The 24,829-nt window shown below is 48.5% G+C and overlaps 2 protein-coding genes across 2 annotated transcripts; one reads left to right on the forward strand and one right to left on the reverse strand.

Annotated features, from left to right (window-relative positions):
- The first annotated feature begins 28 nt into the window (after positions 1-28).
- Positions 29-5,837, forward strand: FTH1 (ferritin heavy chain 1). The gene is made up of 4 exons (XM_067541491.1): positions 29-225; positions 2,230-2,376; positions 3,994-4,119; positions 5,512-5,837. Exons 1-4 carry the CDS (start codon positions 115-117, stop codon positions 5,674-5,676), a joined length of 549 nt encoding a protein of 182 aa, XP_067397592.1. The 5' UTR covers positions 29-114; the 3' UTR covers positions 5,677-5,837.
- Positions 5,838-9,105: 3,268 nt separating this feature from the next.
- On the reverse strand, positions 9,106-23,669 carry BEST1 (bestrophin 1). Its single transcript, XM_067541461.1, has 9 exons — positions 23,518-23,669; positions 19,511-19,605; positions 19,120-19,353; positions 15,821-15,975; positions 15,040-15,117; positions 12,682-12,834; positions 11,936-12,016; positions 10,976-11,127; positions 9,106-10,437 (listed from the first exon to the last, which is right to left on the reverse strand). Exons 1-9 carry the CDS (start codon positions 23,667-23,669, stop codon positions 9,222-9,224), a joined length of 2,316 nt encoding a protein of 771 aa, XP_067397562.1. The 3' UTR covers positions 9,106-9,221.
- Positions 23,670-24,829: the final 1,160 nt, after the last annotated feature.

Raw genomic sequence — 24,829 nt, forward strand, 5'->3', positions numbered from 1 at the left:
TTCCTGCTTCAACAGTGTTTGGACGGAACCGCCGCTCGGACCCCCCCCCCCTCCCCTTCCGACTTCTGTGTTCTCTCGGCTCCCGTAGCAGCAGCACCCGCCGCCATCATCACCATGTCTTCGACTCCGTCTCAGGTGCGGCAGAACTACCACCAGGACTGCGAGGCGGCCGTTAACCGCCAGATCAACCTGGAGCTCTACGCCTCCTACGTGTACCTCAGCATGGTGAGCGCGCGTCACGCTCGGTCTCTTACAGGCACCGCCGCACGCGGGGCGCCGGGGGGGGGGGATGGGACGGGACGACTTCAGCGCCGCGTGGGAACGGGCCGGGCCGGGCCCCATGGCCTGCGGGAGCGAGGGGCTGCGCCTCTGCCAGCGAGCTGAGCGGTGGGGGGCGGGGTAGGAAAGCGCCCGCCGAAGGGCCGGGCCTGGGGGCGCGGGGCCCGCGCGCTCTCCCCGCCTTTGTTGCCCGGCCCGGGGGGGAGGCAGCGCCGCCAACGCCCCGCGCCGCCTCTCCTGGGGGCGGGTCCCTCTGTGCCCGCGGCGGGGGGAGGGGAGGACTCGGCACCGACTGACGCAGCTGGGCCGGGCTGGGCCGCTCCCCAGGGGGCTGCGCAAGCGCGCGCGGCGTCTCGGTGCCAGGCCGGCGGAGGCGGCTGGGGGGGAGGGAGGTCCCTGGCTGAGCCGGGCCGCGCCTACAGCGGCCCCGACCCGTGTTTATCTGCGCCGTGACAGAGCCGCTGTTATCGGGGCAGGGCGCCGGCCAGTCGTGGGGCTGAGGCAGTTACACACACACACACACCCGCGCTGGGTCCTTCGCCCGAGGCCTCTTTCTTCGCGGGGGGAGGGAGGGTCGGATCCTCTTTTTAGAGGCAGCTGGGACTGTCTTTAAGAAAAGGGTTTTCTCCCAGCCGAGGAGGCCCACCGCTGAGCTTTGCGATATGGTGGGATCACGCCTGGGAATGGAAACGGACATTCCCCGGTTGTGAGTTGCCGCAACAGCACTGGAAGTTGTCAGATGTCTTAATCCAAGTAGCAAGGTTCAGGCTTGCTTGGAATTTGGAATCAGAAAAGAGCAGGCTCTCCTCCTCCTTCTCTCGCCCTTCCCTTGTAAATTGAACTCAACTAGGTTGGTGCCCACTGTTCTGTGGGAACATTGTAAACCGCCAGCCCTTGACCTAAAGAGATCCTGAATGCTCACTTCTGTCATCTGCAGTGGCATCAAAGGTCTATTATGTTTTGATAGTAGAACGAGAAGTTCTATTAAAGCTTAGCTTTATCACCTGCCCAGTGGCTTACAAAACTAATGTGGCTGTTGAGGGGGGGGGAAAACCAAATGTCTAATTTGCAGAGTGGCCCTTAAAAGAGCTGCTAAATCAACTCTGAAGTTGGTCAGACTCTGGTAGCTTTCCAAATGGTTCCACTGGTGTTCATAGGTGCAGACTTTGAAAAGATGCACCAGTGTGTGTTTGGCAAGTTTAAGAACAGCATGTGCCTTGTTGCCTCTTTAACATCTGACCTAAAAAACCAAGATGCTTCAGAGAAGAACATAGCACTAGGTTCTATATAGGGCCCAAAATGTACCCCCATTTATGGCTTCCACCCCAAGAACAATATTAAAATGGCACTAGTTTATCCTTTAGACATGCTCATTTATCTAAAAGTGAGATCATAACTTTCTACAGCTCCTAAAAAGCTAAGCAAGGCATAAAAACTTCAGCCCAAAAATACATTCAGAAAGTTCTTGGCCACCATGTTCTGGCTAGAGTTTCATGACTAGCCAAGCACAGTACTGAGCAACTGTATCATAAGCTGTGGATGCTGATTCATGACAGTAGGGGTGTACAACGTGCTTCGTACTTCGTACTGATCTCTTTAGCTTCTCTTCCTTTCTACTGTCAAGTTTTTAAAGTATGGTGCTCAGGAGGGACACAATTCAGCCTTGAATTCAGAGCTTTGAACTATGACTTTGTGAGTTAGCAGAAATCTCCAAGTGGCTTCATATCACAAGTGGGGTGAGTGCAGGGGTGACATGGCTGGGCATGTGGTGAGTGTGCCAGTCACTCTTAAGAGCACAGCTATGTAGCTGCAACATCCTGTTGAGCCTGCTAACTTGACAGTGCTACTATATCCAGAGTGAATACAGCAGTAAGAATGACACAATTCACTTGATTGAGATCTGCATTCCTAGGCTGAAGTTTTGATTGTAGTACTGAATTTTGTTTTCAGTCTTACTATTTTGACCGGGATGATGTGGCTTTGAAGAACTTTGCCAAGTATTTCCTGCACCAGTCCCATGAGGAGCGTGAGCATGCTGAGAAACTGATGAAGCTGCAGAACCAGAGGGGTGGTCGCATCTTTCTGCAGGACATTAAGGTTAGCAGCAGTGCCAAGGAGACACCTCAAGGGCACAAAGTGCAGAATAATAACATCCTCTTCTGGTCTGCACCCAGGGTGGAAGAGGAGTTATGAAAGCCAACACGGACAGTCTCCTCAAATGTTGGTTAACAAGTCACTAGTAGTGTTAATCCAACAGTAGACCCTTAGTTGACTCAATAGAAAACCTCTCATGAATAGGGTACTATGTTTTTTTTAACCACAAAAGACTTGCAGTGCACAGATATGGGAAATGCAGACCAACCGTGATAGTTTGATACTGGTACTAAAGTTTAGTTAAGTCTCATAGTATGTAAATCTTCCCTGTGACACACCACACCTCTTTAAGATGAGGTACTTAAAGCTGGTTCCACACTATAAAAGAAATAACCACATTCCCTGCCAGTCTCTTGCAGATCATACAAACTGTAGCCCTTTCTCAGCCCAACTTGTTTTGTCTTGCAAGTGATGTAAGTCCTCTTAAATTCATGGGTGCCAAGGAAACATGAATAATATGGTGTTTTCAATGGCATGGCATGTCATGCCTTCATTGCAGAATCCCATTGGAGTAGATGAGCTGTGAGTTGCTAATCAATATATCACCAAGTCACTCTGGATAATCTATCAGTCATGTGATCTGAAATGACTTTTTAAAGTGCATTGAAATTTTTCCTCATTGAATCTCAAATTTAAAGTAAATATAATAAAAGGTGTTGAGGAGAATCCTTCTAGAAGCAACTAAACTGTTCTGTTTTTGTACATATCCCCAGTACTGTAACAGGTACTCTTGAGCATCAGTCTCTTCAGAAGGAGGCATATTTTGCTTGCAAGACCTTTCAGAACACAATAATTATTTAGCACTACCTTCACTTCCTGAATAAAATCAGGGGTCAGGAGCACTGGCTCTTGCATAACAAATATTCTGGTTCTCACTTCCTCACCCCCTTCTTTTGGAGACCTGGTTTGGCTTGAAGTAGTTGCTTATTTGTCTGAAGACCAGTTTTCCCTGCAGCACTGAGCTGCTGATGAGTCTTCTCACACTTAATTTTCAGGCTGCACCCTAAGTTACTGTTGCCCAGGTATAGGCTGACATTTCTTGAAGTCTCTCTGGAGGATCAATCCTGTACCTAAGAGTAGGAAAAAATATTGTTCTGGATAATAGAGCTGACATATGTAAAAACATAGCCTTACGTTAGCAGCTGTCACTAATGTCAGACCTTCTCAAGAGTGAGACACCAGTAAGATCACTTTTGAGATGCTTAAATAATGTTAGTGCTACTAAGAACCTGGATAGATTTGGGACTTTTAAAACCAGGTGCACACTACTAGAGCAGTCTGTGCAGAGTGTTCAGTGAGTACCAGGCCTGCTGTAAGTTTATATAGATTCTTGAATTCCACCTTCACACTGCCACTATGGCAAAATCCTTCCTAATCACTCTGGGGTAAGATGGGCCATAATACATAAAGGTAACTTGCCAGACTTAGACCTTTGAAGTCCAGGGTCTTGGTTCCGGTGAGAACTATTGAACTAAGTGTCTGTGTTCTTGCTGCCCTGCTGTTGTGTGGCCTCTGATGGCAGCTAAGTTGTAGTTGTGTACTTTCTTCTTTCTACATTAGAAACCAGATCGTGATGATTGGGAGAATGGGCTGACAGCAATGGAGTGTGCCTTGCACCTGGAAAAGAATGTGAACCAGTCACTCCTGGAACTGCACAAGCTGGCAACTGACAAGAATGACCCTCATGTAAGTGGAAGCTGTGATTAGAATGTGATTATGCAAGCCTTTAATGAGGGAAAGTTTCAAGGGGTCTAACCATGCAGCCTCTGCACCACAAGCTGGGACTTGAGCTCTTTAATTGTCTCCTTTTCCAAACATGAGCAAAGGGTAGCATTCAAAGTGGAGTGGGCAGCCTGAATCTTAGCCCCTTTCAGAGTTAATGTAAACACCCATTCACCAGCCTATGAAAAAGACTCACTGTATTGATGGGTTGTTGAATTGGCTGATGGAGCATGGTGTGCACATGAGTGGCATTAAGCTGTCTTGCAACCTTTTACTCCAGCTGTGTCTTGAGCTGGCCTGTTCAACAGCAGAGAACATCCATCTGAACACATTTCTGGAAAGCTGACTGAAGCTAATGCTTAGCTCCAGTGATATGAAGAAAGAGCTTGCATTTACTTCTGTCAGTAGCCTAGTGGGAGATTCATTTGGCTTCTCAGCTTAATATCAATCCAATAGCTCTCTCTAAGATGCTGATGGTGCTTTGGGCTCCTCTTACACAGAGATGGTAAAAATAGCTGTGAATTCTGAATGAATGTCTAAACCTGCAGGTCTGTGAACACTACAACTTTATGGAGGCTCCTCAAAGCTAGAAACTTAGACAGAACTGGGAGGGAAGTGGAAAGAGGTGGATGACTTAGTGATGCAGGCACATTCATTGTAAAATTCTTCAGAAATTGTAGAAATTCAGGGGTGAGCAAGATCATGAGATTCAGTAAATTCTTCTAAATGTATCTAGTTTTCTTAGACTGTTCAGTAGCCCTTAGTTTAACATATTCAAAGCATGTAAATAATAAAGGTTTAGAAATTAAAATACTACAAAGGGAGGCTTCCATAGCTAGAACTACTCATTAAGGTATATACAAAGAGCTCAAAAGACCTTGAAACTTTAGAGACCCAACTCAACTTACTAAAATGCTGAAAATTAAATTTACCACCCTTGGAAAAGCAGCAGCCCTAGCAGTATACTACAGGGCACTGGAACATTGGAAGGTATAGATGACCTGGGATCTTCCACATGGAATAATTTGAGGTGTTTTGGTGTCATTCTGATGAATCAAGGCTTCTCTCCTCTGGTAGTTTCAAGGCTTAGGGAAGGGAGAGGTGCAGTTCTAATTCTCTTCCTCAGAAAGAATCATGTAGTAGAAAATCAAACCCCCATGCCTAACAAACTGGTTTAGGAGGTAGTGCCATACTTCCTTCCAAATCATGCGCTCTCTGAGGGAAAGGACTATTAAGCTGGAAAGTGCCAGAACCCAAGATCTGTTCCTTGATTCTGATATGACCAGCTTAGTGTCCCCTTTGGCTGAATAAATGATACTCAGACGTGAGTTAAAACTCTCTTCTCACCTCTTTCAGTTGTGTGACTTCATTGAAACCCACTACCTGGATGAGCAGGTGAAGGCCATCAAAGAGCTGGGTGACCATGTGACCAACCTGCGCAAGATGGGGGCACCCAAATACGGGATGGCAGAATACCTCTTTGACAAGCATACCCTGGGGGACAGTGACAACGAGAGCTAAAGCCTCGGCATAAGGCCACCCATGGGTTTCAGTAGAGCTCCTAGCTTGCTGCCCAGCAGTGCATGCATCTTCTGTTTATCTAGAGAATGTCATTCTTACCAAAAATCATACCTTTTTCTTTGTGTTGTAACACCTTACATCAATAAAGTGACTTGTTTCAAGTATGTTGCAATTGCCTTGCACTGCAGTGTTGGTGTGAATCCTACATTTTGGAGGCTTCACCGCATATCCCTGACTTATCCTGAAATGACCCGTCTCAGGAAGGGGGGCAGTTGTGTGAATACATTATAATGGGGGCAGATGTTGCATCACTGGCAGCACTATTCCTTTGCATTCACCACACCACAGGCTATGATGTAAGGGAGGCGTTCCCTGCCCCTAGGACCTACTGTAGGGATTAATTTGAGTATATGCATCTGGTATATAGACAGCTTAGCCAATAAGATTTGCAGATAATGGAGGCTCTTGGAAGGCCTGAAAACTACAGTGGGGAAGCTAATCAGAGGATGCAAATGAAGAACAAAAATCACTGCTGCATAAGTGGTTTCCTGCTGTGAAGCAGTCAAATGTCTATCCCCATAGCTACCTCTTTCTAGATCAGGGTTGGGGAACCTTTTTTATGTCAAGGGCCTGATGGTGGCCCTGGCAGTGGGGGAGAATTCGGTGGCGGTGCAGTTTCGCTGCGGGATTCCGTGGGGGGCGGGGGGCAGTGCCTGCTGCCGAAGTCCCCCCTGCCGCCGAAAAGGGACAAACCGCAGCAGGGTTTTCGGCAGCAGGGTTTCGGCAGTGGGCACTGTTCCATGCGCCCCCACGGAACCCCGCCGCTGCTGTGAAACTGCGCTGCTGCCAAATTCTCCCCCGTGGCCGAATTCCCCCCTGCTGCCAGGTCCAGAACAAATCATTTCGCGGGCGTGGGCCAGACGTTCCCCACCCCTGTTCTAGATAGAACCTCCAGGAAGAAAGGCTTGTGCTCTGAGAATCCGTCTCAGGAAGGGGGGCAGTTGTGTGAATACATTATAATGTATAATGACTTTAGCAAAGCTTTTGATACTGTCTCACACAGTATTCTTATCAGCAAGTTAAAGAAGTATGGGTTGGATGAATGGACTATAAAATGGATAGAGAACTGGCTACAGCATAGGGCTCAACGAGTAGTGATCAATGGCTCCATCTCTAGCTGGCAACCGGTCACAAGCGGAGTTCCCCAGGGGTCGGTCCTGGGGCTGGTTCTGTTCAACATCTTTATTAATGATCTGGAGGATGGGGTAGATTGCACCCTCAGCAAGTTTGCGGATGACACTAAGCTGGGGGGAGTGGTAGATACCCTGGAGGGCAGAGATAGGATACAGAATGATCTAAACAAACTGGAGGATTGGTCCAAAAGAAATCTAATGAGGTTCAACAAGGACAAGTGCAGAGTCCTCCACTTAGGAAAGAAGAATCCCATGCACAGCTATAGACTGGGGACCGACGAGCTGGGCAGCAGCTCTGCAGAAAAGGACCTGGGGGTAACAGTGGATAAAAAGCTGGATATGAGTCAGCAGTGTGCCCTGGTTGTCAAGAAGGCTAATAGCATATTGAGCTGCATTAGGAGGGGCATTGCCAGCAGGTCATGGGAAGTGATTATTCCCCTCTATTCGGCATTGGTGAGGCCGCATTTAGAATATTGTGTCCAGTTTTGGGCCCCCCACTACAAAAAGGATGTGGACAAGTTGGAGAGAGTGCAGCGGAGGGCAACCAAAATGATTAGGGGGCTGGAGCACAGGACTTATAAGGAGAGGCTGAGGGAACTGGGCTTGTTTAGTCTGCAAAAGAGAAGAGTGAGGGGGATTTGATAGTGGCCTTTAACTACCTGAAAGGGGGTTCCAGGGAGGATGGGGCTAGGCTGTTCTCGGTGGTAGCAGATGACAGAACAAGGAGCAACGGTCTCAAGTTGCAGGGCGGGAGGTCTAGGTTGGACATTAGGAAAAAGTTTTTTACTAGGAGGGTGGTGGAATCTCCATCCTTAGAGGTTTTTAAGCTGAGGCTTGACAAAGCCCTGGTTGGGATGATATAGCTGAGGTTAGTCCTGCTTTGAGCAGGGGGTTGGACTAGATGATCTCCTGAGGTCCCTTCCAACTCTAATATTCTATGATTCTATGAACCACCTGCTTGGATGAAATGCACAGATTTTTTCCACCCTACCTTCTCAGCACAAGGCTTACGGAGCAAACAGTCCATACTTAGTCTAACATCCCTTCATTAGAGGGGTCCTCAGGCTGCCCCCAAGGCGTGCCATATGTCAGTTTAGTTTGGTTGAAGAGCAAGTAAGTCAGTGAAAGCTCCTGAAGCCTTGACTACACCAGAAAATTACCTCTAATTAAGTGAGGTCAATGTACAGTCATTACTGTGGTTTTTTGTGTCCACACTAGCTTCTGGAGGTGTATCCTCACCAAGAGTGCTTCCATTGAAGTGTGGCACTGACAGCTGGGCTCAGCTGGAGCCACTCCTGCCTTGGGGCTGACACTATTGCTGCTTTTCAAACAGCTTACTAGGATACAGGAGAGCATTGGCATAATGTTGATCTTGTTCTGTTCATTGCTATTTCAAGAAACCACAGCAGTGAGGAAGTGGAGCACCTGTTGTGCTTGACCTCAAATTGTTTTCTTTGTTAGTGTGCTTTAGAACAGGATTCTGACTAAGATTTTTTTCATCCAGAATTTTAAAAATTAATCTACTGTACCATGTAAACTACTTTTCCTTTTTTTATGTGAGTTAACAGACTCAAAGCACTTGGATGAAGGGGTGGGGAGAGGTAGAGAAGGGGCACAGTACTGGAGGGTGGAGAAACACTTGGGTTGTGCAAGCAATACCATAGCTCTTTGTTTTGCTTGTCCCCATTTTTAGTCAAATCCTAGACAGTCAGCTACATACAGTTGTTATGCTAATACACCTTGCGTTTGTAATACAAGTCAGCTGTACCTTGGTTATTCCAGTCCTTTCCTCCCCAAACTTTACGGCATTTTTAATGTTTACATATATCCTCTGCACTTGTTTCTGTGGGGGCAGGAGGGTCTCATGCAACAGCAATCAGGAAGACTGAGTGGTGGTATGGTTTTGTAAGATGCGTCAACATTCCAGGCACATTTAGCAAACTAGCTGCTTTTGATTTAATCTGTATCTGCACTCAAGTTGCCAGAAGGCTGGTGTCCTATGTGCTGCATTCTCAGGTGCTTGCAATGTATGAAAAATTTTATTAATCCTGTAAAGTATTTTTTGCTTTAATTGTATAGGTGTTCCTAATGTGATTCTGAAGTTTCATGAACTGTTCTTGTACACTCCTGCACCAGGTTCATTGCTGGTAAATCTCTAGTGCTGGGTATGAGTCTATGCCATCATTTATCAGGTATGGAAGCTCTCCACCCTTTAGCAGTACAGGGTATAGTTGTATTGCCTCTTTGTAGAAGCTTTATAAGTCTAGAGCATCACTGTTTGGTGTAAAGTACTGCAGTATTATCAATATGGTGGGTATCTCAGCGTCAGAATGAACTAAATGGTCTCTTCATTTAGCTGAATCTATCCACTTTCCCTTCATCAGACGTGGTCTCACTGGCTTCCATGATCACCTCCATCAGCCCTACATAGTCCCCTTCTGCTAAGGAGATACCAGAGTCATTAGGTGACGGACTCTCTGCTCTCCTCTGCTCCTCTGTGTGATGAGTACTATCATTTCCACTTCCTTCTCTCCCAGTCCCAGAAACTTCTATGGAAGCCTGGTCTGGGGCACTGGATGCATCATCTGCACTTGGGCTAGCAGTGCCTGACTTCCCCAGGCGTGATCTCTCAAGCACTGGGGATGTCAGGGGGGTGAATGAAAAGAAAAGGGGCCCACTGCTGCCAGGTGTTTTCATGCTGGGGGTATGAAAGGAACTGGGATTATCTGAGTTTGGGGTGGCTGCTGGTGTCATATTCTCCAGTGTTAGCCAGGGATGTCGGTGGCCTTTCAGACTCTTCAAGCTCTTGAAGCTGCCCTGTTTTTCATAGTCTGGGGACTCTGCGGGAAAGGAAAACTTGGGGCTTTCCGTAGCTGCTGATTGAGACCCTGGGCTCCTAATAGGGGCAACCTCATTCATTTTATTGTTCAAAGTAGCATTCTCTTCTTGCTCTACTGTCACCACCAGGGAGGCTGGGGCTTTGTCTCGCTCTCCTGGCCAAAGAAAAGTTTCTTTAACTGCAGAACTAAGGGAGTTCTGGCTTTTGTCCACATCACTAGCGCAGGAAGGTGATAGACTGGCAAAGTTGTCTCTCACTGAAGTTGAACAGGCCATGATGCTGGAGAGAGCAGGGGGCTTCTTGCGTCCTGGGCGCTTGGATGGGAAGATCATAGGGATGGAGCTGATTGGTGTCTGTGGAGCACTATAAAAGCCAGGTCTCTCATAGAAGGGGGTTGACATGAAGGCATCAAATTCTCTCTGTTTTCTATCTTCATTGTCCCATTGCTCCTGTGAGCTGGAGCCTGGGTGGGAGGAGTCGCCCCTTTGCTGATTGGCAATGCAGGGGCTTCCAGGTTTCCCCACATCCTGGTACAAGTAATGAGGGAAGGGGGACAAGGGGTCATTCTTCCTGCGTGGCAGGTTCATTCGTGAGGATGACCTGGAGAAACTAGGTGATTGGACACCCAGCAGGCGGCCCAGATGTCCCAGCAGTGGCGTGGAGTGGTTCGCCTCCTCGTTCTCTTTAATTTGTTCCAGCGGCTGGAATTCCATCTCTTCTTTCTGCATGCTGGGGAGAAGCAAAACAGGCTGTTATGTATGGGAATTTTCCTCCAGACTGTGTTGGAACGGACCTTTCGCCTTCCACCAGAATACTGAGTAGAGATCAGTGAAGATCAGGTGGGAGGATTGCAGCACAGGGCAAGAACTGGCAAACCTCAGCCCCTGATATCTTCCTCTATATTGCTATGGGGTCCAATATCAGGCACACAGTTGGGGACACTCACGTTGAAGGCAGGCAGAGGCATCATTGCACACACACAGATGCAAACACAAATACGTTTTGACTGAGGAAGTCAAGTCTCTCGATATGTAGCCACAATCTCTTATGATTTCACATGCAAAAGAGAAGATTTGAGAAACATTGAACTCCAGAGCAGGGACATTTGTGGCAGGGGAAGAGCTGCTGCCCTTACAGAAGAGCATTTGTAAAGTCCAGAGATAATTCAACAAGTGGCCCTGGTCTGGAGTGTAAATCTGGCCTTCACTGATAATTTCATGTGTCAGGAAAGGGTACTGTCGATGCTGTAGCCTTTAGCTTCACTCACCTGATGTCAAAGGTTGAGCCAAGAAATGATGTCCGCTTATACTCAGCCGTGGCTGCTGTGTAGGGTGGCTGGGGGTATGACTCATTCCAGTACAGGTCCTTCTCCATGAGGGGCAGATCCTGGTGCATATCATCCACAGCTAGAAGGGACACCTGCAGGGGACAATGGAATATCAGACTCAAAGGGGTAAAATTATCATTCTGCATGGCGCAGTACTTTCATTTAAGAGAACAAATTCTCTTCCCCAAAGAGCTTGCAATCTGACAAGGCCTAGGAGTGGGGAAGGGATGCAAAAGGAAAGCACCCAAAGAATAAGCAGCTGGGTTTGGTACATGGATTTTAAGTTACTAGGGTTGTTCTTTATATATACAATGTTGTTTAAATTGGAATGAAGGGGAAAGTGAGGGAGTGGGAATATAGTGAGATGTAGACAAGTGAGATATCACATAAAGCCTTAAATGTGAGCACAGGCTGCATGGACTTGATAGAGAATGACACAGGAGGAACATGTGAGGGGACAGCCCCTCATGCACGTATGCTAGCTGTCATGCAACTGGAGCAGCATACACAGCAAGTCACATGCTCCCTGGAGTGGTGTGGGTCCTGTAGGGGCAGATCTTGTCCTATAGTCTTCCATGCATGTGGGCTGGTTCCTCAGTTACTGAGGGAATAAGGAGTGGCGCTTCTTCATCCCACATGCAGAAAGTCCTTTTTATCCCCCCTGCTTACTCCATCCTGTCTGACCCCTTTGTCTCCCACCCGAGACTCAGGGCCCGTCCCTAATGTTATGCTGCCTGCAGTGCAGAGAAGGAACCAAGTCACATGCAGTGTGAGTGCACCCCTGACCTCTCCCAGTGTTTGGAGACCTGGAGCCATGAGCCTACTCAGTCCTCGGATGCTGCCCTACCACAGCTCTCATCTCCAAGGGCCATGCTGTGTCGGATCAGGTCCCACCATTACCTGCAGATTCCTGTCAATGAGCCAGTTGGTTTCAAAATCGTCATCGTCCTCTCCGAATGGGTTGATGAGCTGTTCAGCCACCTACGCATTCAGAGCACATGGCAAGGGTTCAGATCCCCTCCCCTCCAAGAGAGCGACCTGCAGTGCCACTGGGACTCTCAGCGCCCCAGAACTAGGCCTGGGAAGTAAATTTCAGCTACATTTCTTCTTCCAACCAGCAGCCATGAGGGGATTAAAAAAGGAAGAGTAGCAGCCATGTGGCTCCTGGGACAATTAGTGCTAATGTATACCTTTGCTGCTTACTACTTTACACTCTAATAGCCTTACAGTTGAGGAAGAGGAAACCAGGCCTCCCATCAGTCAGTCACTGCAACTCCTGGACTCAGCCAGAGGGATGGACACAGAGCTCTGCAGAGCCAGGGAAGCCAACTGCCTCAGAGCACTCAGCAGCTGATCAGGCCCAGATGGTAGGACCCTGGGCCTAGGATGTGAATCCAGATCTCCTGCAAGGTGGTGCACTCAGGTACAGGGAAGACTCTGGCAGTGCCATCAGCTTCCGCTGGCCTAGACAGAGAAAGTTAAGCACTGGGACTTGAATGTGGGCCTGTTGCATGGCAGTGTAGGGCCCTGATCACTCAGACAGTGGGATGTCCCACAGAGCGATCTGAAAAACTCCTGCCTGGGTCTGGAATCAATTCCAGGAAAGGAGTCTCCCAAAAGGTCAGGGCTTGTTTCCTTTGACTCACCTTTAACCAGCCAGCATAGAAAAAGAACTGCAGGAGAGTGAAGACAGGCACAAAAAGATCCAGCTCATGGCCAGGATACCCCTTCATTGGGTCTAAGAACTGCCGGCCAATCAGGCAGGCCAGGAAGAAGCTGTAAACAGCCACCGTGACCACCTGAGGAAGGGCAGGAGGATGCATTCAGAAACAACTCCATTTCTAGCTTGCTTTCCCTGTCATTCTTTCTCAGATTCCCCTCCGACCCCTCCAGACTACCATAGGCAGCTGAGAAGTTCTACGGGGCTGATCACTCTGTGACCTTTCTAAGATGGTGTTTAAGAATGCAAAGGTGGGTGCTTCTCTGGATGGGCACTGCCCCATTCCATCCCCTTCCCCTTGCCACTCTTAGCAGGAAGGTTTCTTTCTGCTGCAGCCATTTTAAAAGGTAACCTCCCCCCTCCCCCAATTATTGTGCACTTTGCATTTCATACCAGTGCCGTTCCCTCAATGACCATGTAATTATGGGGACAAGCTATACCCAGGGTCAGCACTGCTAACGCTTTGCCTTTCTCCTGCACCTTCTATTTGCAAAGCACATGTCTTTAGAGACATTAGGCAGTGAAGCCTCACAACACTCCCATGTGGGCCAATGGGGAAATTAAGGCACAGAGAGGTTACGTGACCTGCCGGAAGCTGCACAGCAAGACAGCAGCAGAGCTGGGAAGTGCAATCTGTTGTCCCACTCCTGCCCCCAGAAAATGTCCCTGAGTGGCCAGTGTCTCAGCTGGGGTGAGTCTTGCCAGCTCTGCTACAGATGCAGAGAGACCATCAGCTGGGTGGCAAAATACTGTCTTCCCTACCAGAGCAATGGGTCTGTTGGGCTGCTGGTTCTTGGGCTGACTCTCAATTGAAACTAAGAGATTCCAGTGTGGACAAAATGCTGGCGTTTGCTAGTGCTGGTGGCACTTCCTGTCACCCTGGTCTGGACAAACCCCATGGCCTGTAGCAAAGCATCTGAGCTGGCATGGCAAAGCTTCTGCAATCTTGAGGGGCACTTGTGGACACATATGGCTCACAATGCATGGGGAGTAGGGCCCTGGGTCAGGGGACTGTGGCTGGCTGGCTATATCTGGCAGAACTGCCATTTCAGGTGACTAGAAGTAGAGAGAAAATGTTTCCATTATCAAGATTGAGGCTCCTGCATGGGCAGACTTTTCCTCCTTGAGCGCTTGACCTTCCTCCCACCCAGGCAGTGCAGCTTCAGCAGGCTGGTCTTGCTCTGCATTCTGGCCTGGAGCCAAGGATCCATGGCTAATTAACTCCTGACCCATTATTAGCTGAATCCCCACTCTGTGCCCCCGGGACATGGCTTCAGCAGTACAGTTCCCTGTTGTCTGTGGACGGCTAGTCACCTCAAAGCGCTGAATACTGTGAGGAGCCGACATTGCTAGTGCAAGGCATTAGTGCACAGTGTGTGTGCCCATGAGGGTGTGAGCAGAGGCGGTGTAGCACAGTGCCGTGCTTTCCAGGAAAGCAGCTTATGACCACCCATAGTGACCGAGTTCCTGAGGAACCCATTGTGACTAGCTGTGGCCTTGACATTCTCTTGCCTTTGATCCTGGTGTGCAGGAGAATCTGATCTGCACAGGGCTCTAAATAACACCCCCACACCCAACCTTTGCAGCCATCTGGAACAGGAGGTGTTCCTCTTTCACAGCAGACCACATTTGTGTGAGCGAGCATTACCTAAGCAGCTGCACTGTACAAGCCAAAGAGGGGTCTGGCGCCAAGCTGTCTATCCCTGGGTCGAAGCCAGAGAGCTATTGAACGGTTAGAGCGCCTTGTGTCTAATGCAGATAAACAGCTTTCTCTGCACACAGGGAGTGTCAATGGCACCTCCCACTCAGACCTACGCTGCATTCTCCAGTGCCTCTAGAGCAGTGTCTCTATAGGCTGAGGAGCAGGTTTTAGGGTGCATATGTGCAGGGGGTATGTGTGGGTTGTGTGTGCGTGTCTGGAGTAATTCGTGAGTATGGTGTATATAGGGACACGAGTCACCTGTCATCATTTTGTCTGTGTATATATGAGGAATGTGGGTGTGTATGCCTGGGACTGGAACGTGTGTGCTGGGATACATGTGTCTGCTGCATAGGTGGGTGTTTGTGTGTGGGGGGAAGCCTGTGTATGTAGGGTGTGCATTTGTGGATATGGGGTATATCTGGAGCTCCCTGTGTGTATGCAGAGGTCCATGTGCGTGGAGGTCCACATGTGTATTAAAGAGCCTTGACTGTGTCCCAGCACATGGTTTCTCTGGTTGCAGTGCTTCTCCTTGCCTAGGCCATCGGGTGGGGGCAGGGGCTACAGAGGGCCTCCTGCACTCACCTGAGTGTAGACCAGCGGGATGCTGATCCAGTCGTACCCGTAGAGTCGCCCACACTGGCTGCGCAAGGTGTTCAGTTCCTGGAGTGGGAAACAACAGAGAAAAAGGAATGGCCCCTTCAACACAGAGCCCCTCGCTCCCCCCCCCCATAGAGATGCTATCTCCTACTAACACCGTCTCATGCTCCTTTCCCTCCAGACTGCTCCACCAAGGGGCCCTTAACCCCACGCAGGGCACACCTCCCAGGTAGGGCAGGGAATTCACTGTATATGGTCATTCACTCCTGGGCTTCACCCATCCTCAAATAGTGAGCTTCCCACCCTCCCCATCACCACAGTAGAGCACTAGTGGGATCTCAGGCTTGTCCCAAAGGGACCCTTTTTCTACTGGAGTCAGGAGGGGATTCAGGGCCTGATTCTCCTCTCACACTGGCGCACACTAGAAGTAACTCCTCTGGAGCCAATGGCATTAGATTATAAAGCAGTGAGAGAAGACCCACAGTCTCCTTGTCTAGAGACCTGGGCTGTCTCACACAGTTGCTGTGCTAGTGAATTCCACATTCCCATTTTTCTCCCCTCCATTCTGGCATAGATATGAGTGGGCACATTTCCCATTGAAGTTAATGGAGTTACACCAGGGATGTGATTGGCGCATTGTCTTTGAGCGCCACCTCACTCTCCCTACTCCCCTGGGCGACTAGCAGCAAGTCCCTCTGCTCCACCCAGAGAGGAGGGCAGGGCTAGTTCGTTCTCGACGTGCTCTCTGGCTGTCTCCAGAACTCACGTTCAGGATGCCCTGGAGGAGCACGCTATCCCGGATCCTGCCCTCGTTCCGCGCTTTCACGGCCAGGTTTGAGAACCACACGCATGGGATCCAGAACTTGTTGTGGGGAGAGTTCAGGCTCTCAAACTTCTTGTGCTCTTCTGGGGTCATGAGGCCTAAATGGACAAAAGGAGATGGGGGAGGGAAGACATCAGAGAGCCCCAGCCCCACGTTTCCAGTCTTTCATTGACACATGAAAAACCCACAGGCTCCTTTGAAAGGGAAGCCAGGGTGGTGTCCCCCAGCAAAGCAAATTGACTGACACAGAAGGAGATCCCATGGTGTCAGGGAAGTTCTGCAGCTCACAGGCTGGCCCAATCTCTTGTGGAAACTCATATGCCTGTTGCCCATGCCTCTGGCCCTATAAATCATCAGGCCAGCCTTGGACCAAGGAGAGAGAGAGAGAGAGAGGATCCTGGTGCAGAGCCCTACCTAAGGCAGCAGAACCTGACTGGAGTTCTGACTGGTTGGCGATTGTGCCTCTCACAAAGTATTGACATGCAACTCCACGCTCTTCACTGCCAGGCCATCCCCCACTGGTTGTATTACACCTTCCCTGTGTAGGGGTCAGAACAGCACATCCTGGGCTTGTCTTAAGATTTCTCTTAGTGTAGAGAATCAGTGTTCAAAGGGCAGGGCTCTGACTGTCTGTCTGACAGAGAGGAGCTGATTTCTGTCGTCCCATCCCTTGCGCATCTGATCCGGTAGCTCTTTACACCTACATTGTACCCAGATCCCTGGGCCTGAGTGAGCTGTGATCAGTGCAGGATCAGAGATGGAGAAGGCGAAAAGCTCAAAGTCTAAGCCATCTTTCTGCTCCCCTGGTCTTTGGCCAAACCAGTCCTGGTGTAACTTTGGGTAGTCTAAGTAGTTCTAAATTATGCAAGCAGGAGTAGTTCCAAAGGGCAAGATATCTGTGGGGTAGGTGCCAATTAGAGGCAAGGCATTTGGAGTTAATTACCCTAGAAGGGCAGGTTACCTCCACGGTAATTGCCCAGTAGGAGCAGAGGATTGGTAGGATGGGACCCACGGGTCAGGGTTTTCCAGCAAAAGCATCTTTAAGCACCAGGTAGCGCATGAGGTGTTTAGAACAGAGGAGCAGGATATTTATAGAGTCATTGCGGTGTAATTACAGAGTCCTCTGGAGGAGCCGGCAATTACCCTGTTTACCTAGTGAAGCCTGGCTAGCACTCACAGGCTATTCAGGCCCTGAAACCTGGCATCCTCCCCCTTTGTTCTCAATGCTGGTGCTCACTGTTGCTTTGTAAGAAGAGGCTTTCATGGAAACCCCCTGGGGACAAATGTGTGATGCATTAGCTCTAGAATGTGTTACTCAGGACAGGCAGGCCTGCCTTTTGAAGAGGAATAAGAGATGTCCCACCCACGAAGCAACCCATAACAATACTGACACATCCCACACAACCAAATAACCTTCCCGGCACTCCTGATAAGAACTATTGTCATTCCTTTTGGTAAATAGAGGGAATTGTAGATGCGGTAAACTGAAGCACAGGAGAGCTGTGGCTTGCTCAAGGTCACCCAGTCAGTATAAGAGCTGAAACAACCAAACTGCTGACTTCCAAACTGCTGCTCAGAACATGCCTCTGACCATGAATCCGATTTGGTCTAGATCAATATCACCAAACGGATTTAAAGAGATGACTAGATCACTGCTGTCCGGGGGTTATCTACAGCTAAGCTGCTGTCAGAATTCTCCTTGCAATGAATTGCTCTATGTTTGAAGTAAACCCCGACATTCAAGGTGCTGATTTTTTCTGGCTGTCAAAGACGAACCATATTTAACAAAACCAGAGAAAACAAGGTGAAAAAATAGGAAGTTGAATGAAAAGCAATGGCCTCCAATGACCACCAGAGAGTGCCATAACCTGAGAAACAGGTCAAGAACGCTTAGGAGACTTGCTGCTCAGAAAAGACTCAACTTCTCTTTCTGAAGAGACTCAACATCTTTGTCTTTATGTGTGTGTTTCTTTCATCTGTGTTATTCTCTTAATGTGTACTGCCCCCTTCCCTTCCTACACTGTCAGTAGCCACCAGCCCCATGCGCGTAGCTTACAATGCGTAATCATGCACAGCAATTACTGACCAGGGGGGGCAAAATTCACCCAGTGCTGGAGGCCCACTCAAGTCCCACCACTCATGCCATGTCTACACTACCACTTATGTCAGTATAACTTATGTTGCTCAGGGGTGTGAATAAGCCACTCCCCTGACTACCATAAGTTACACCGACCTCAGCGCCGGTGTGGACCACGCTATATTGGCAGGGGAGCTTCTCCTGCCCACATAGCTACCACCACTTATTGGCTGGATCAATTAAGTTGACGGGAGAGCTGTAACTCAGCTGCACTGCTATAAGCTCTCTAGTGTAGCCATGGCCTTAGATTCATGCCGAAGGCACAAGCAGTACAGAGGACTCAGCTAGCACTTTTCGGGGGGGGGGAGGGGGGCATTTCTTCATGTCAGCACAGCTCATGAGCGAATGTACAATAACAAAGTGAGGCTTGAGACCATGAAGGTTAATGAGAGTTTAGGCTGTTGCCTTCAATGGGAGCAAGAATGAAAACAATCCTGTTCTCCTCAGTGACCCTACAGTAACAAACCAGAGCATGCAACTACATCTTTTTGACGAACCCTGCAGTAAAGAGCACGTGTATACAGCCCGGTCTTCAGAAACAGCCCTGCAATAACAAATCAGTGTACACAACCCCCAATCTGCAATGTGTGTGTGTGCAGAGTGGAGGAAAAATTCATTGGTATTAGAAGCTAGCTTTCAATTGCAGTATTTTGAAGTTCAAACAACAGGAAAAAAACCTGATTTGCTAGAACTGGGCCCTTCTCAAAGATACATGCTCTCCTTGGTAGCAGTAGCCAGGGGGTTATGGACATAGGGCTCAAGCTTAAGCAATTCCTGGATGTGCTGAGAGCCTTCAGTTCCCCAACAATCCCAGTGGAAGGTGGTCAGCACCTCCAGCAGTCACTTAGCACCTTACAGGATTGTGTCCATCATGAGCATTGCCTGGCCTCTGAGCTTCTTGTTTGGGACAGAGAGACTTGTGTGGATTTCACAGATTGTCACCCTCTCCCTGGTGTCCTGAGCCATGAAGATTCCAGTGGATATCTCTGTATCATGATGTTATGCAGTTGTTTCCACCCCACCTTGATCCAGCCAACCCTCCGAGGACTGTAGTGGCCTCTGGCTTAGGTTTAGCAACTGCACTAAGGATCGTGAGGGTACCTACCTGCTCTCACGATGTGCTCCGTGCTGGGGAAGCGCTTGTAGACGGCGGTGCTGACTGAGCGAAGGATCAACACGCTGCAAAGGTTGCTGTAGCGCATCAGCGTGCGCCGCAGGAGGCGCCCATACTCATCCTGTCCATCCACATTACTGGAGACCAGGTTCATGATGCGGTCAGGCCATGGGATGCTCTCGTACTGACCCCACCAGCGAGATACCACCAGGGTCACGTAGAAACCTGGGGCAGAATTAACCAAATTAGCCCAGCCAGATATCTGTCTGACATAACAGGGTCTGCGGGGAGGATTATCCCCAGTGCATCCCACTGGCTCGCAGATCAGTGTCTGGATTGGAAGAGGATGCACCATCCCATTCCCCCAGCCCACACTCCTTACCCAGAACGAAGGACACAGGGATCAACTCAGCATACTTGTCGCAATACAGAGCCAGCTTCTCAAACATCACCCTTTGGCTTGCATTCAGGATCAGTCTGAAAAGGAAACACAGAGGCACATTCTCACTATCAACCTCACAGAAGAGACTTCACTCTTCCCAGCTCTGCGGAAATGGGAGTCCACGAGCAAAGCCAATGAAACCACTACATTCTCTGACCTAGGAGATGTTCCATGGGAAACACCTTGCTTGTCAACCCAGGAGATGTGTCCAAGGGAGCTCCATTCTGTCCAGGAGACACACCACATGAAACATGTTGCCATCCCATAGAATCATAGAAGTGTAGGACTGAAAGGGACTTCGAAGGGTCTTCTAGTCCAGTCCCCTGCAATCAAGTGAGGACTAAGTATTATCTAGACCATCCCTGACAGGTGTTTGTCTGACCTGCTCTTAAAAAATCTCCAATGATGGAGATTCCACAAGCTCCCTAGGTAATTTATTCCAGTGTTTAACTACCCTGACAGTTAGGAAGTTTTTCCTAATGTCCAACCTAAACCTCCCTTGCTGCAATTTAAGCCCATTGCTTCTATCCTCTGAGGTTAAGGAAAACAATTTTTCTCCTTCCTCCTTTCGCCCTCCTCCTTAGGTAACAACCGTTTATGTACTTGAAAACTGTTATTTTGTTCCCCCTCAGTCTTCTTTTCTTTACACTAAACAAACACAATTTTTCCAATCTTCCTCATAGGTCATGTTTTCTAGACCTTTAATCATTTTTGTTGCTCTTCTCTGGACTTTCTCCAAATTGTCCACATCTTTCCTGAAATGTGGCGCCCAGAACTGGACACAATATGCCAGCTGAGGCCTAATCAGCACGGAGTAGAGCAGAAGAATCACTTCTTATGTCTTGCTTGCAACACACCTGCTAATACATCCCAGAATGATGTTCACTTTTTTGGCAACAGTGTTACACTGTTGACTCATATTTAGCTTGTGGTCCACTATGACCCCAGATCCCTTTCCTTAGTACTCTTTCCTAGGCAGTCATTTCCCATTTTGTATGCATGCAACTGATTGTTCCTTCCTAAGTGGAGTACTTTGCATTTGTCCTTATTGAATTTCATCCTATTTACTTCAGATCATTTCTCCAGTTTGTCCAGATCATTTTGAATTTTAATCCCATCCTCCAAAGCACCTGCAACCCCTCCCAGCTTGGTATCATCTGCAAACTTATTTGAACTCTCTATGCCGCTCTGTCCTGCCCATCTAGGAGATGCCTGTGCTAAAGGAAATGACACAATGGCCAACTCAGGAGATACTGAATCCTTGCCTGCGGTGAGGCAAACTCACAGCCACACCAGAGCTGCTGGCGCAGGTGCTGCAGGGAGCGAGTCAATCCTCAGGCATACAGTAGCAACATACCACCAGGCAGAGCCTGGGTCAGATGACCCCAGGCTCAGGTATTTCCATAACCCCAGCAGAGCTGCTGCAGACCAGTCTGAGCAATGGTGCTACCCAGCCAGGAGCTCTCCTGCTGCCTTGCAATCCCCGGACCCAGCCTTATCTGAGCCCTGTCTTTGCCCTTCAGTAGCCTCACTCCAGCCTCGTCACTGACCTGCTCCAGCCTTGCCTCTGCCTTCTGGTCACCCCCAAACCCTTAGACACTGACTCTCCGGTTTCGACCTTCCGTGTGTATCTGGACTCCAGCGTTGGTATCAGCTTGTCTTGTCTCTGGACTCTGATCACCTGGCTTTGTTCTCTGACCTGCACCTGGATGCTGGCTATGGTTCTGAGCCTGGTTTGTCTATGGACTTTGATCTCGGTTTTGACCCCAGTCTGTCTCTGGACCTTGATTCCAGGACCACCCTTGGTCCAAGCCCAACTCTATGCCTTGCTGTGACCCATGCTGCAGTCATGAGGCCTGATTATCAGAAGCAATGCCTGACACCTGCTTTCTGATTCAATTGGCAATACACAAATGTCCAACCCAGGAAAGGCATAGTGGCCAATACAGAGATGTACAATACCAGATATGTGCCATTGAGCTGAATTTAGCGCCACAGAGAATTTAAAACAATTTTAATCTCTATCCTGGTGCCTGCCATTCAGTCTCTAATAGTAGCCAACTGGGAAGGAGCCGCTTCTGCTTTTATATAGAGCTGCTTTCCTGCCTCAGGCTCAGTGCCTCATAGATACGTCTTAACTAAGCGATGTAAGCTGAGTGACTTTCCCTCCAAGAAACAGAGGAGTCACAGAACACATGACCCCTGTGACGCTGGCTGAATTAGGGGAACCATTTGTGATATTATTTAACATCAATATGTCAAAATCATAACAATAATTCATGTAAGATATGCCATGTCAGGTACTGTTAGAAAGGCTATAATGTGCCAAGTAAGATAATGATGTTTATGTTCATGTGATTTATGTGTAATGGAAGTTATGAATATATTTGTATCTGTATTTCAGCTTGTGCTGTGTTTCTGGGCGACACCCCGGACAAGATGGCTGCAGCATTAGCCTGCTTAATGGCCCATTAAGGAAACTCACAGGTACAACAATGGGCCCAGGGGGAGAAGCCAGGGATATACCTAATGAGTCGCCATGACTTACTCATGTGATCCTGGACTTCATTTTATTCCTGTAAATTTCCACAAGCAGCATGACAAAGGCCAAGGAACATAAAAGGCAGCTGCTGCTGCACCACATCCATTTAGTCTTCAGTCTTCACCTACCTCTGGATCAACTCATCTACAACTGCAGCTGTGAAACAAAGGACTGAGACCCATCCAGGTACTGGATGTATACCAGAGGGACTGGGCAAGCCTGCAAACGCCACAATTCTATTGGAAACCTGATATATATGGACTTTCAAACCATTTGTATGTATCTGATTGCTTTAATCCTTTAACATTTCTCTTATGGTTTGGTTCTTTCCTTTTATAATAAACCTTTCATTTTAGTTACTAAAGGATTGGCTGGCAGTGTGGTGTTTCGGGTAAGATCCAGACTTATATTGATCTGGTGCTGTGGCTGACCCTTTGGGGTCAGGAAAACCTTTTTGGTAAAGAGCAGAGAGTTTTAAATAACTAATCTCTTTAGTGGACGTAGTGGCTGATTGGAAGGCAGAGACTGAAATGCAGTAAAGGGGGCTGTGTATGTTTATTTTAGCTTCTTGATAACCAGTGTGGGGAATCAGAAGCATTGTTTGTGGCTGGTTGGGAAGTCTGACTTCAGTGTCACCCACCAGTGCTGGGAGAATCTGCTCTCCTGTTGCAGCCTGCCCTGACCTTGGCATTTTCAGGTGGCTACCCTGGGCACGGACAGGTCACAACCCCTCCCTCCCAGACTCCACAACAAACCAGTAACCCCAGTCATGCTGTCTGCTCCATAAGAGACACCAGCGGAAGTGCCATGCTATGCAGTCTGAGGGATCTCTTTTCAAAAGCACCCTTCAAGGGGTTATCCTCTGTACATCCATAACCTAAGCGCAGAGAAACTGTCCCCCTAAGGGATGGGGATGTCCCCTGTGTATGCACATCCAGCTTATCTGCGTTCATTTAACCATACACTGCTCTTTTCTGGAAGGACGGGTATCCCTCAGACATAATTTACTGTCCTTCCAAGGAGAAACCATGCTTCTTCTAAGAAGGATGATCACCCTGTGTATATTTCATTCATGACCTGGGAGAAATTCTACACCCATTTATAAGGAAAAGCTGTCAGCTACTAAACTATATTGGATCAGTGGGGAAGGAGCTTTCCTCTCATCACACCTCAATGGCTCCAAGGAGCAAGTCTCTGCTATCCTTGGGAAATGGAGTAGCTGCAATGCACCATCACTAACACTGCTGCACAAAGCAAGGACCTGTACTGAACATTTCTTGCCCAGTTCCTTTTTCCCAGTTGCCAGTATCATTGTCTCCAAACCTACACGGCCCAATCACCCATGGTAACAATGGGCAGAATCTGGATGGGTCTCTCGGGGCCCCGGGTGAAAGAGGAAGCTTACCTATAAGTGAGGCTGATGCTGAAGTAGAAAGTGATGAAGATGAAGAACTCACAGTAGAGGAGTTTGTAGATACTCCCTTTCCATCGGAGCAGAAGCTGCGAGAAGGTGCCCAGGCGGGCATCAGCTACGCGATTTGTGTATGTCACCGTCATCACAGAGCCTGTGAGAAACAAAACATGGAGACACCGAGGCCATCAGGAAACCTGCTAAGAATGTGGAAGGAGTCAGGCCTGGAGTGTTACTGAAAAGGGAACATGGACTGGGCTAGGAAGGAATTTCTGCGGAGTGTGGGGACACTTTCCAGAAATGGCGACATGAGGAGTCCATCCCAGCTGTGCACAGAGACGCAGGTTCTTCTCTTCCTGGGGCTACACTCAATGTCCATTTCGGGTAGACACAGAAATCCTATTCAGAGAATCATGTCAAGACCCATTTATCAAAAGCTAACGCAGTTCAGAAACTCAAGAAATAGTTGGCCCATATGTGTTGGATGGAGGTGGGCCTGTTGAATTTCCGAAAGTTTAGCTTGGAGCTGAGCCCTGGTACTTTAATGAAACATCTGGACTGATGGCCTCTGGCTATGGACGACTCAAAAGGATATACCTCTACTTTCACGTTATCTATCTATGTAGGTGTTTATACCATGCCTGTCACCTCAATACCTGGCTGCCTGTAGCACATGTAGATTTGCTGTCTCAGGAAAGATGAATCTTGCTACAACATACCATGTTTTTCATAGTTTTTTCTAAGGAATCCTCAAAAAGCAAAAGCCTGGATCAAACTGGTCACGTATAAAAGATCCATATCCAGCAACTTAACCCATAACAGCTGCCTTCTATAGCAGAGCAAACTTTGTTGCAAGTAAGAAGTCTGGCAGTGTCCCAGGGAGAGCAGAAGGCATTGGTGTTGTGGGGGAAGCTGATGGTGTGTTCAAGTCTCTTTGAAGGCAGTGCTCAGGCCTTTTTCTCTGTCAAATCTTTACACTTGTAATGGGTACATACATTCCCTCTGTGGTTACCAGTACAATCCAATCTGCTGCAGGGATGGGGAAGGGTTTGCCAGCTCTACTCTTCCTTCCTTCCCAAAACAGTGCATTGTGAAGATTGTTTTATGTTAGGATTGGCATTTGGTTGTCGCCAATGAGCTGTCCTGATCAGGCACAGGAATGGGGCTTTGTCTTTATTGTTGTTTCAGGGCTCATGAAAAGTGCTGGACTGCCAGCCCTGGTGACTGAAGTTTTCTGCCCACTGTTCTAGCTGCCCCTTCCAAAGCACCTCTGTCCTGACCTGTAGAGGCATGAAGGGAGCACAGT

Source organism: Emydura macquarii, unplaced genomic scaffold (genome assembly GCF_026122565.2).
Source record: "Emydura macquarii macquarii isolate MOO-44397 ecotype Brisbane River unplaced genomic scaffold, CSIRO-AGI_Emac_v2 contig_670, whole genome shotgun sequence".
Taxonomy (NCBI): Eukaryota; Metazoa; Chordata; order Testudines; family Chelidae; genus Emydura; species Emydura macquarii.

Bases quoted from the DNA above. Each gene is read 5' to 3' on its own strand.
- FTH1 (XM_067541491.1), top strand. From the start codon at position 115: ATGTCTTCGACTCCGTCTCAGGTGCGGCAGAACTACCACCAGGACTGC. The intron at 226-2,229 runs GTGAGCGCGCGT...TTTTGTTTTCAG, and splicing joins CCTACGTGTACCTCAGCATG to TCTTACTATTTTGACCGGGA. The intron at 4,120-5,511 runs GTAAGTGGAAGC...CACCTCTTTCAG, and splicing joins CTGACAAGAATGACCCTCAT to TTGTGTGACTTCATTGAAAC.
- BEST1 (XM_067541461.1), bottom strand. From the start codon at position 23,669: ATGACGGTGACATACACAAATCGCGTAGCTGATGCCCGCCTGGGCACC. The intron at 15,976-19,119 runs GTAGGTACCCTC...TTGTCCATTTAG, and splicing joins GGAGCACATCGTGAGAGCAG to GCCTCATGACCCCAGAAGAG. The intron at 11,128-11,935 runs GTAATGGTGGGA...TGTCCCCTGCAG, and splicing joins TCATTGACAGGAATCTGCAG to GTGTCCCTTCTAGCTGTGGA.